Below are 13547 nucleotides of genomic sequence, written 5' to 3'. Positions count from 1 at the left end.
AATATTTTTACATGAAGAAAAACTAATTCTAAAACAAAAAAGGAACCATTAATTAATGAATTTCAAGTCAAGCTTTGCAGAATATTGTGTATAGTTTCTTAATGTTAATTTATTTATTTTTTTTTTAACTAGAGATAATACCAGGAATTCCAAATATTTTTAATTTTCTGAATTTTGTTCTTATACTTTTTTTTCTAAGCAGTTTCATGTGTCAAGGAAAGAGTTACGTTAAAGAGAATACCTGTATTTGCTTACTGATAGGATAAAGAAAAAATGAAGATCTAAAAGGCTCCGTTGTGTCTCCGTGTAATACAGGTTATGAGATACAGCATTAGTACCTGTTCTTTCAGAAAATATTGTTTAGAAATATACTATCAGGACTCATCAAGATTCTGATTAATATTTGATATATTAGAAACTGACCTATATTAATGTGAGCCATACTACCTCTTTTGGGCAGCTCCTGTTTTACTTTCTGTCCTAGTCTTTGTTCTGAGATCACAAAATATCCCATGGAGTGTGGAAACTGGCAAATATCTTAGATGTGAGTTTTGTGTTCAATTGTTTCAGTATTTTCAGTGCATTAGTAAGCAGTTCCTTGTATCCTTTCTCTAATAAAACCTTTGCTTGCTTCTGTCTTCTAAAGTTCATTGATGAAGTTGCTGCTATGTGGACATAAGATTTCCCCATGGTGCCCGGCACTTTTTAGTTTTCTTTTTGCCTCAGTAATATATAAAATCTGGAACTGGAAGGGACTAAACAGATCATCTAGCAGATTCTGCTCCAAGTACAGAAAGCAAAGCAAAGGAAAATTTTCCTTTTCTGAGAATTTGTTGGGTGGAAAACAGAGTTATTGGCTTGTTTGGACCCTGGACTGAAGAGTAAAGGCACAGTATTGCACATGTATAGCTGTGACGACATGATAATGTATGCAGACTATCTATATTGACTGCATAGATGATTTTGCTTTTGATCTTGATTTTTGGCATACCTGATAACATGGCAAACACAGTCTCTTTGTGGTGCTATGTAGGAAGAGGTAACTGGTAACTCAGAGGTGATAGCTACTAAACTGCTTCTCACTGGTGCACAGGTGTAAGTAATTTGTAGTACAAGTTTGGACCAGTTAGTCTAAACCATGGCAAGAATAAATCGGAAGTATTCATACCTGCCATTTTCTCTGTCTCAACCAGGTCTTTGTACCAAGCAATTGAGAGGTGCTCTCCTAAACCAACCCTCACCTGTAACCTACTCTTGCAGAATTCTTTGTTTGTTTAATGAACAGTAAAATAACCTTGCTTTGGAAGGGGCAAGTTGTGTTTGCAAAAAACCCAAAACAAATGAGAGGCAGTTTGTGAAGTTGCTTGGTCACCATTCTCCCTGTTAAACTGAATCACTTCTAATACCTGAGTTATCAGACTTAGAGACCTGATCCACAGTGTGATATAATGTGCTTAGTCTCACAAGTAGACCGCTGATCCCTTGCCATTGTCTCTACACAGCACATGCATAAGCTTGATGCTGGAGCTTGTCTTGGGTTCTTCAGCAGTGATATTTTTCATACAGTAGACTTCAGTGTTAATAAGGAGAAGAATGATTGGTGCGTAAGGTGTGATAGGATGCTACTGTGAACTTAATGCCATAGAATCATAGAATTGTTTGGGTTGAAAGAAACCTTTAAAGATCATCTAGTTTCAACCCCCCTCCCATGGGCAGGAACATCTTCCACTGGATCAGGTTGCTCAAAGCCCCATCCAACCTGACCTTGAACACTTCAAATGATGGGGCATCCACAACTTCTCTGGGTAACCTGTTACAGTGTCTCAACCCTCATCGTAAAAAATTTCTTCCTTATATCATCTAAATCTACACTTTTTTAGTTTAAAACTGTTACCCTTTGTCCTATCACTACAGGCCCTGGTAAAAAGTGTCTCTCCATCTTTCTTATAAACCCTCTTTAAGTACTGAAAAGCCAGAATAAGCTCTTCCTGGAGCCTTCTCTTCTCCAGGCTGAACAACCCCAACTCTCTCAGCCTTTCTTCATAGGAGAGTTCCAGAGTGTTCCAGACCTCTGACCATTTTTGTGACCCTCCTCTGGACCCACTCCCAACAGGTCCATGTCTTTCTTGTGCTGGGGACCCCAGAGCTGAACACAGTACTCCAGGTGGGGTCTCACCAGAGCAGAGCAGAGGGGCGGAATCACCTCCCTTGACCTGCTGGCCATGCTTCTTTTGATGCAGCCCAGGATATGATTGGCCTTCTGGTCTGCGAGCGCACATTGCTGGCTCATGTCCAATTTTTCGTCCACCAATATCCCCAAGTTCTCCTCCGCAGGGCTGCTCTCAAGCCATTCATCCCCCAGTCTGGATTGATACTGGGAACTACCCTGACCCAGGTGCAACAAACTGTCTGTGTAGACTTATTTTATGGCAGCGTTAAGCTATTCTGCCTAATCCATTTCTTTATTTCTCTGTCTATTGAAAGGGGATGTATTGAGCCAGACTGAGAGTATAACCATGCTTCTTATACCTTCCTGAACTTAACTATATTCCTTTTGTTTTTATTATTGCATGAGATGCTATTTCTTTTTTAGAGAATAATGAGATACAATGTACATGTCTTCCACAACAGTTTTATTTCCCTTTCCCTTCACTTAATATGCAGGTGCTTTGTTTGCTGGGGTGAGAATAAATTTAGAGAGACATTCAATACCATGTCAAATCAATGCAATGAGCTTCTCTGTCATTCAACTCTGAAAATAGGACTTACTCAATGTATAGTTCACTCCAGTGAAAAAATATGTTGTACTCTGTATGTTCTCAATGTGTAATGTATTTCCATGTAATATGCTTATTATGTTATCATTTTTTCATGCAGCATTCGAACAATTTGTTATTTTTACAGTGATTCTTCTGCTGTAGTCTCTGTTTTTGCAATCATGACTTGGCATTCTGATTCAAAGATAAAGCATTGAAAGAGATGACATTTTATATAAAATTTGTATTTTTGTGGTTTTGTGTGAGATACTTATTTGTAAGTACAGAATAAATAGTATGTTGTACTTGCACCTCAGAGATAATTTTCCTTTCTGAAAAATGGCCTTTAAATAGGTATTAAAATGAATCTCCAGGGTGAAATATTCTGAGAATTTTACAAGTCCATTTATTTAAGGTTGTGATTTTTTTCTTAGCCCAGCAAGATTAACTATTTGTTTTAAGAGAGACCAAATAGCTATCAAATGCTGTATGTAATAATTGTTTGCTGTAAGCTGGTTCATCAAATTTTACTGCTAGGGGAGAATGACTTTTATGTGTGGATAATATTAAACCTGAGTCTAGAGCTGAAACTCCACTTGCAGTATTTTTTTGAGATACATTACAGTATAGTTTTCAGCATCTATGAGCTCTGTGCTTGTAAATTAAACAAAACTCTCCTTCCATAAATGTAACTGCACAGTCTTAACTCCTGTCGACACTGGTAGAAATTATTTGTGAAGAAGGATAGAAAAAACTATAAAGTAATATCAAGGAAATATGATGGTAAGAAGCACAATTGCCTTTGGGGGGATGAGAATAAGCAAAGATTTTGTTGTAAGTTGTTTTTTCAAGTATATCTGTTCTTTTCAAATACGCTTGAAAAGCAATATTGTCATAAACAGAGTTAAGGTGTTTAGGTTAAGGTTCATCCCCTTCACTCCTTTCTCAGACAAATCCTTGACCGCATTAGGTTCCTTGTGAGTGATTTAACTGCACTGTTAGTGAATATAGATCCTTCCTGTAGCCTTGGTGTGAAAGAGGTACAGAGCGACAAGCGTTGTTGTTCCCAGACTCTCTCATCCCCTCTTTTCAGGGCTATAACCTTGTGGAAATGAACCTTCCATGTGAACTAAATTAACTGAAACAAGAAGAGAATTACTTTTAGTAGAAATTGCTTGAAGAGCTTCTCTTATGAGATTTGATGCTTCCTAGCAAGATCATGAACTACGTATTAACATGGGGATTTTACATCTCTAATTCCTCATTGTGTGGTATAAATTCCCAATACTTACTCAAAGAGCCAAGAGTAAAATTAGCCTTTGTACAGAAAATCATGTAAAATTATGTCCCAGTTTATATTTATTCTGTGAGCAGAAACGTTGTAAACCATGTGTACAAAAGTAAATTTCAAGTGTGTTTTTCTTGTATAATAATTCCTGTGAAGAAAAAAAAAAAGAGAAAAAGAAAAAAATATAAGGAATATTTTAGAGAAAACCTATGTTAAGTAATTAATTTCCACTCCAATATTAAAAAGACAAAGATTTTGAGAATGGCAAATATAAGATGCCAAATTCAGTCTGTTTGGAAATCAGCACTGTAAGAGAAATGATTTACTCCAGGTAGAGATAGTGGCAACATCAGCCCCCTATTTTCAGCCGTGAAATATGCAAATGTTCCACTGTCTGTGTTGCACTTTTTCTTAAATAATTGTGCTGTGTTTTCTCTAAGAAAAAATCATGGCTGATAAGTTTTAAATAATTTGTGTACTATTGTTTTGTTGCAGTTAATGAATCCCTGGTATACAGAATTGTGGGATTCCAATAGGATTTTTTTTCTGATGGTTTAAATCTGGATTTTGCACTTACTGGATTGAATTTGGATCACTCATCATTTATTAGGGTTAGTGTAAAATCCATGTTTTACTGAGCTTTACTGATTTCATTTGTTAAAAAAGGGATATCTTATCTTAAATAACAAAATAAGTAGGTTTCCTATTACATTTCTTAAAGGTATTGCTGTCCTGGGGCTTGATTAGGTTAAATAACATTGTATAAAGTCACCCTGGTGTTATAATAAGATGTGTTGTGATGTGTTTTTTACTATTACAATGTGGCTGTCTGACTGAAAAAAATTATGTAAATAAACACATAAATAAATAAATAAATATGAACTTGCATGTTATTATTAGGCTTGAATTTACAAAATTAGATTTTTATTTAAAAATCTATAGAGAAAGCGTGCAGGAAGCTGTCTTTGAATTTTTTATATATTTATAATAAATTATAGATTAAAATTTTTATCTGTCCCTTGTGAGTTATAAATACTCATGAATAGCAGGGAGGTTGCTAAATCAATCCACGGTATGGTCCAGTGTATACGTCATCATCTGAAATCCCGGTGCATAGTGAGATTATTTAAGTACCTTAGAGACTTTACCAAATTGCATATGACTTGAAGCGAAATAGTGTGTCTTGAAGAATAGAAGTATTTATTTAAAATACTTAAATTAGAAAGTTGTATTTAGCGATAAACTTTTCTAAATTATTTAGAGAAATTTTTACTGTTGAGGTGCAGTAGTACAAAACCCAAAACACTACTGTTTTACATTCCAAATAGAAATTATGAGACATTTTTTAAAGCTAATGATATGTTACACTACATAGGGGTTATTCAAGTGGTTGACTTGCAGATTATAAAATGTAGTCTTCATAATTGTTAATATTCTATGCAGTAACTAAAGTCTCTGCATTTAAGAATATATATAAATGAAATTTAAAAAATAAGGTAAAAAATATATCTTATTAATGCTTTATTGACTTTACTGTCTAGGGAGGGTTAAATATAGGACTTTATAAAGCAATGAGCCTCTCATTTCCTTTACTATTGAAAAAAGCAGACTTCCAAGTGTTGAACTTCTTGTGCATTTCGAGCCATGATCCACAGTTTACTTTTTCATTAGTTGTAAAAATACAATTTATTAAGTGGACAAAGAAGGAAAAAGGGGAATAATTCACAAATCGCAGTATGTTACATTTAAAATAATATACCCCGCAGGTAAAATTTTCAAATTTAGATGGTGAAATACTAATGTCTCTGAGGCCAGAATTCTGCAGTTGCACTGAACAATAACTGGCATCAACAACAGAAATAAAACCAGTAACGTTTTAATTGGAAAAACTGAAATGAGATAACATTTCAACAGTGTTGTATTTCAGGAAATGAAAGCAATTAAGGCCTGAACCTTCTTTAGGATTTGGTAGTGTCGCCCCCGCATAAATGAGGCTTCTGTTGAAAACAGCGGAGCTCTACACAGGAGTTGGATTTCCTGTATTTCTCCAGGCCTAAGCAAGGAAACAAAAGAAGGGATTTGTTAGCTTAATTTGTTGAACTGGTGTTGGGGAATTTTTATTGTACCCCTTGAGTCAAATGAAATACAGATTTGTGCTTAAATATAAAGATTTAATGAACAAACATCATTGGGCAGAGACCTACCACCATAGGCAGTTCTACAAGGAGTCCGCAAAGATGCGACATGAACCGATTCCTTGTATACACTTGTGCCAACAGCAATCCTGTGAGCATCAGCATCAGGTGCCTTAACCCGGTGTTTGGTTCATCCCTCAGCACCAGCTCTCTCTACCAAAAGCAGCTCCTGAGCACTTGCATTCCACGATCCATTGCTACAAGATGCTGCTGTGTCATTTCTTATGTCTTCAGCAAGGGAAACTTTGCTCCCTTACAGGGAGTCGTTCTGTCTTTGACATTCCTGTTTCCAACCAGTTGGGCCTTCTTGCCCTCCATGCCAGGTTGTTCCTTGGTTCCGAATTACCATTGCTGAGCAGTTACAATCTGAATTTCCCCTTCACTGGACAGAGTTCCTTTCCAGATGGTATTAGAAACAGAGCTAAAATTTAGAGCAGAGACTGGCATAATGCTTAGTAGTGTATCCAAGGTCTCCAGTAAAGCGCTGGAGACATAAACAGACTTTCCAAAGCCAAAGGCTAGAACCTTCATTTACTAGATAATTCCCTTTTTTTACATATATGAGCTGCTGATATGTTTTCTAAATAAGCTAATAAATGTCATATATTTGCCTAAAAGTGTATATAACAAAAAAAAAAAAAAATCGAGTGTTCTATAACATAAAAGTATAAACCAGGAATTACAATTAATGATTAAAAAAAAAATTAAGTTTAAATGTATTATTTTTATTGTTTCTAAATGTTAATGTTGTGTTAAAGGTATTTTGACCCCTAGGTAGGCAGGTAAAAGTTGATATTAGCTCTCAGGATGGTACCTGGATAAGGTAATTGAGTTATCATGAATAAAGCAGAATGCTTACCTCTTCTTTAAAAAGAGAAAACTGTTGAGCTAGAAAGAAGGTAGAGAGAGCTAGAGAAAAAAATTGGGCCTTAAAAAAAAAGTTTAGGTAAGAGGAGATCTAGTATCTGAAGTGTGTTTTGATAAGGGGCAAGGAAACACTGCTACTTTTGCAAATCAGTTTCTGTGAGAAGCAGCAGTCTAAAGACATGTCCACAAGGTTTATGAATCTTAAGTCCTAGAGTGAGCACAATGCATCTGAACTGAATTTGGTTTGCGGATATTTAGATGTATTTTTATAGGGTGGTTTTTTGGGGAAAAATTGGAAAGACTGAAAGGAAGACAAGTGAGAGCATCAGAGGAATGCAAGGCCTTGCCACTTCATGACGTACCAGGGAACAATTCTTCTTTGCCTATCCCCAAAGAACATTGAAATGATAAAGAGAAGAATTGGGACTGACTTCCCCCAAAAGCATTATTGGGCAGTAGTACTTTTGAATGGCAAAATATTGTATTTTTTTTTTAACATGGAATTGTGCTTATATGAGTACTGCAGAGATATTATACAGGATAATTGAAGGGAGCATGTTCTGACTCTGCTGTAAATATGACTAACTTAAGTGAAAGAGGTGATATTTAACATTATTGGTAGGTAGATGGTTCTAGAATGTGTGGGTTTTTTTTTCTTGAAAACATTTGCTTTTCCAGTATTAATTCATAAAAAGGGAAAAGAAGCTATCTATTACTAATAGAAATATCCAGCTTTAGTGTATTGCTTTCATTTTTATTTTTTCCTTTTAGTTCTGAAAATAACATATTAAATTGTAAAAATGGTGCACTGCCTGAAGATCCAAATGAAGAGAACAACTTAAATTGCTGTAAGTACCTCTGTACAATACCTCTTGTGTCACTACAGTAGAAATTAGAGTATCTACATAAGAAAGATTTTTGACATTGTCGTGGTTTAACCTCAGTTGGCAACTGAGCCCCACGCAGCCACTCGCTCACTCCCCCCCACCCGGTGGGATGGGGGAGAGAATTGGAAGGGGAAAAGTGAGAAAAACTTGTGGGTTGAGATAAAAACAGTTCAATAATTGAAATAAAATGATAATAATAATACTAATACTACTACACAAAGCAAGTGATGCACAGTACAAATGCTCACCACCTGCCGACCGATGCCCAGCCAGTCCCCGAGCAGCGGCCCCCCCGGCCAGCTTTCCCCAGTTTATGTACTGAGCATGACGTCACATGGTATGGAATGTCCCTGGGGCCAGTTTGGGTCAGCTGTCCTGGCTGTGCCCCCTCCCAGCTTCTTGTGCACCTCCAGCCTTCTCAGTCAGTAGAGCATGGGAAGCTGGACCGTCCTTGACTAGTGCAAGCACTGCTCAGCAACAGCTAAAACATCGGTGTGTTATCAACTTTGTTCCCATCCTAAATCCAAAACACAGCACTGTACCAGCTACTAGGAAGAAAATTAACACTATCCCTGCCGAAACCCGGACAGACATCTAAAGTAATTATTATTTATGGGTATGCTCAGTAACTCGCATTTATAGGATAGTTTGTCTTCTGATACATTTCATTTAGTGAAATGAACTCTAAGGTTGCACTGTAGTTCTAACGACTTTACCATTAAAAAAAAAGAAGAAATAATGGAATTCTGATGTGAAGCCTTTGCAGTTTGCCTAATTTATTTTTGAAAATACTCATTAACAGGGGTTGTACGTGTCTTGCTCTTATTTTCTATGAAATGTCAGTCAACAGTTCTGTCAAAACATATGAATCTAGAACTACAGCCTTTTCTGAGGCTGTTGAAAGTCCACTTGAGCAAAATTTGTACGATGGCCTTATGAAATTAATTTTGTCCTCTTGGAAAATATTGTTGTGTTTCCATGAATTCGTATGGAAAGCATATTTGTAATCTGAATAATCTAGCCCTTCTAGATATATTTATTATTTGATATTGTATTCTGAGATGTGATTAACAACCAACTAATACACAGTTCATAAAAATAAAAAGTATGTACCTTAAGTAACGAAGTGAGGTACAACTATTGTACCAACCTGTGAACAGTTTATGAAGGTTTTTATGGCTTCAGTCAGATTGGAACTACAGAGACATTTTTGATGGCATTTCAGGTCTTTGTAAAGAAAATTATGTTTTCATTTCTTGTAGAAGTGCATTTCTGCTTTGGGAATAACACCCCATCATTCTCTCTATGACATGGTAAACAAAACCTAAATAAGAGTGTTCTGCACATGTTTTGCACCCTGACCTGAGAGAATATATGCTATGATAGGTCAAGAGTCCTAAGTGGAGAGTAATAGGTATTAGGATTTTTTTTTTGTCAGCCATAATAAAAAGGAAGAAAACTGTCAAAAAAAATCCAATTTTTAAAATAAATGTTACTTCTTTGGCAATTGTTTTAATTTTACAGAATCCAGAGAGAAAATAAGGAGGGAGGGCTCTCAAAAGACTAATTTAGTCTGCTCCACGGTTTGACGTACTTTGAATGGGGAACACGAACAGGAGACAAGTTTGGGAGTTAGTGCCTTATTTAGTCAAAATTAGTTCCTGTTAGGCCTGCCTTACCCTATTTGATGGAAGGGTAAAAATGGGACTTGGGTCCTGTTGGTGGTTTTGGGGAGCATTTTTTGGTCATTGTTTATGTGGGCTTTGGAAACATCAAATTCATATCAAACTTAACTGCTTGTTGAAGTGTGAATATTGGGAAATTCCTATGTTGATTGGAAAAGAATGTGGACTACAGAAAGAAAAGGTGGGTGATGGTTATGCCTTTCTTCAGCTTGGTTCTTGGTGGTTTTGGGGGATGAATCAGTTTTATTTAATTGGTCAGAGTTTGGCATAGGTTTCTTAATGTGATATTCACTCATTTCTGTTGCCCACGCTTTCACTTCTATTCTGAAGTCTGTTGAACGTCCTAGAAGGTTAGCCAGCCAAGATTGAATGAAAGTCCGGTTCTACAGTATTCTGCATTATCAAAATGTGCTCAGCAGATGAAAAACATGCAGTGAGAAAGTAGTCAGACCCTGCTAGATTCAATCCTAAGATTCTTAGTGTCTTAAGAAGAAAGCACTTTGTCAGCATAATGCTTTTGTGAAAACATTGCAAAGAAAGCAAGCTTGCCAGTATTTAGTTTTTGTCCATTCTGGAGGATTTCAGACTATAACGTAACATAGTTACTGCCACTGAGAGCAAGATTGCTTGTTTAAATACTAGTAAACTGTACGCTTCTTTCTGGTGGGAGGAGTCATTTGCTTATAGGCTGTACATCCTTAAAGAGTGTTTTTGATGGTGAGAACTGTCTGTTTTCCCCAGTTTGTTTCAGTGCACAGGATAAGAACACAAGTAGTTACCAAAATGTATTTAAATAATACAGCATGCAATATTGCAGCACATTTACTCAAGTGTAACCGTAAATACTGATTACTGATTACAAGTGTGCCTTAAACACTGATTACTACAGGAGGCTGTATACAGTATTCTTACATTTAAACTCAAGCAGCTACATTATTTTACAACCTGTGCTGTTGTATCTAAACATCTATTTAAACTTATTTTAACAGCTGACCAATCCAGCCTCCTGCATGAGTTCTTCAGTCCAGTGGAAAAACTGTTCTTGGAAGGGAGAAGTTCTGCAGGCTTAGATATTCACTTTCTTCCCTTTAATCTGGAAAAACGTTACTGCACTGTCCTTCTGGTTAATGAACTGGTAAGAATAGAAAGTATGTTCTGTGAGTAGTTTTCATGTGACAGCGTAGTCAGTTAAGAATTAGGATATGTTTGCCAATTATGTGTGAACAGGGTAAATGAATATACAAATTGGTTATGTACACATTTTAAGGTAATGTTTTTGCACGCATATGCAATTATAAAGATGTGATCTATGTGCTAACTTTTGGAAATAAAAATCTTTTCTCTTTCATTTTTTTGGTCAAAATACAATATTCCTATAATTCTTGGAGGAAAACATTGCTTAAGAAGTTGGTCAGAGATTTGCCTAAGATTACAGGCTTCAGCTAAGAAATTTAAACTAAAGTTTACTGCCCTTTTATCTTCACATAATTAAAATTATATGAAGTGCTGCAAGTTACTTTTCACTGTAAAATCATTACAAATAAACATAATACTGCAAGGAATGTTACTTTGGTGGCTTTTCTAGGCAGCTCAGCTTCAGAACAAATACGGAATTTAAATAATTTGTCTTGATGTGGGAGCAAGAATAATGCTTTTTGATAAGACATAAGCAGGGAAAGGATAAAGTCTTTACTGTACTGTACTTCTCCCTGTATTTATCACTGTATCTAGAATCTGCTGTCAAAGTAGAGTAATAATTATTTTCCTTGCTCTGTCTCTTTTTTAATTTTTCTGCCAATCCAAATTCCATTCAGTCCTTGTCACCAGTGCAGGTAAAACTTTTGAATGGATTGTACATGAATACTGACTCCATTATCTTTCAGTTTCTCTTGACTCATGTAGCCTGGGTTTTACCATATATACATCATTGAAATTGATTTCATCAAATTACTGAGACCTCGTTTTAACCAACTTTCAGAGCTTAAAATTTGCCCTCCAGTTTCTTTGATGTCCCTGTAATTCTTTTATGTCAGTGGTCACAATCTTCTTATTTCTGTGTCTTTAGTCCATCTTTTCACCTCTTTACCTTCTCTGCTGTGTTTTGTCTCTAGCTGTCAATGTTTTTCAACACTCTGTTGCTTTTCTGATCTTCTTTTATGTGTGGTTGATCTCAAGGCTTGCATTCTGCTTCTTACTTTAATAATACTACCTCTGTGTTTCAGCTTTTCCTCTGTTGCAATTACATGCATCTGTCATTCTCTCTGCCATGTTTTCATGATTTGTAACTATACATCCAAAACTAAATGACTTACTCTTTTTCTCCTGCACGTTCTCAGCTTCCATATTTTTCATTACTATAGAACAAGAGACTTCTGCTAGTGTTTAGTGTTTGTATGTTTGGTGTTTGTTTTATTGTTCAACCAGGACTTTGGCTATGCCACCTGGCCAACTTAATTTTTTCCTTGCTTTTAAGGGAGAATAAGACTAATGCAATGATGCCCAAGCCTGTCTATCTGACCCTGTTCAATATTTGAAACCACTGGCCTTTTTTTAAGAAAGCAAGCCATATGGCTGGAGGTCTTAAAGAGTGTGCAGTTCACTTGAGTTTCTTAAAAATTAGCAGAGAGATAGAAGAGGGATAGTCTGTCAAAGCCTACAGTGACAGTGAACTCATGCCTTATTGACACCAGGGAATCACCCAAAAGAGGCTGTATAAATGTCCCATGTCAGGGGATAGCGATCTTTGTGGATGGTTCAATGAAAAATCAATCCAGTGCTCAGCATCATTCAAAAAGAGAAATTATTAGGAAAGAAATAGACATCAAAATGTGAAACCTCAGTATACCTTTCCAAAGAGCTATGGTGTACACATCTTTGAATATTGTGCGCAGTTCTAGTCACCCCAGCAAACAATATAATAGGGATAGGGCAAAAAAAGAGAGCGAAAACCAAGGATGATCAGAAGGATAGAACAGTTTCTTTATAGAGACAGATACTTAAAAAAATAACTTCCTGTAATTAAAAAAGAGATTGTTAAGGGACATGACGGATACATAAGATTATGAATAGTTTGCAGAAAGTTAATAGAGCAACTGTGGCAGGATTTAAAGTACTTTGTCACACAATGTTTAACTTCTGTAACTCAGCTGTCATAGGACACTTTGGATGCTAAAACTGTTAACTAGTTCAAAAGAAATTAGACAAACTCATGAAGGTTAGGTCCATCAGTTTTATTCAATGAAATATCTAGATGCAGTCTCTAGAGAAGGAAGACTCAAACCTACTGGTTTCTGGGAGCAGATCTGAGAAGGATCTTCTTTTACTTGCTATGATTTTATACTCTTTCTTTAAACCTCTGCTATTGGCATTCTCCCTGTTTGTTTCTTTATTAGAAGCAGAAGTATATACTGTGGCTGAGAAGAGGAGGCTCATCCTACATTAGGTATAGAGCCTGAAAACTAAATAATTTAATGAAGAGAAGGGAAATGGAGACATGTTAATGGGAGGAAAGCAAATCTAAGAGATGTGGTCAGAGCTATGGGACAATTATACTTCAGGCGGAAAGGGAAAAGAATATTTCTGACAGCCCCAGTGTTGCCTCCAGTGGTGATGTAGAAACACCTAAATTTAGACACCTAGCTACTAGTCACTGTTCTTAACAAAGAACTAGATGACTTTATCATAGTAGGAAGCATTAATGCCTCTGTATGTCCTGTAAGGTTACTATTTCTGGAACACCTGGTGCTTTCAGCTTAGCCGAGTAGGTGGGATGCATTTAAAGGCTGCTGAAAGTGCAAAATTTTTGATATGTAGCACCTCAGGTTAGAAAAATTAAGTCCCATCCATATAATTGTATCATTTGTAAAATA

General features: G+C 36.2%; 1 protein-coding gene across 1 annotated transcript in view; it reads left to right on the top strand.

Moving 5' to 3' along the window:
• The window catches only part of CHDC2 (calponin homology domain containing 2), a 128549-nt gene that overhangs the window by 101150 nt on the left and 13852 nt on the right, over positions 1–13547 (top strand). Inside the window, exons 14-15 of the mRNA XM_009334788.1 lie at positions 7878–7954; positions 10668–10813. Coding sequence (XP_009333063.1) covers positions 7878–7954; positions 10668–10813 — 223 coding nt within the window. The remainder of the gene's footprint in view (positions 1–7877; positions 7955–10667; positions 10814–13547) is intronic.

This window comes from Pygoscelis adeliae, unplaced genomic scaffold, assembly GCF_000699105.1.
Source record: "Pygoscelis adeliae isolate BGI_AS28 unplaced genomic scaffold, ASM69910v1 Scaffold91, whole genome shotgun sequence".
Lineage (NCBI taxonomy): Eukaryota > Metazoa > Chordata > Aves > Sphenisciformes > Spheniscidae > Pygoscelis > Pygoscelis adeliae.
Note: the sequence above shows the minus strand (reverse complement) of the source record. Positions and strands in the feature narration are given on the sequence as shown.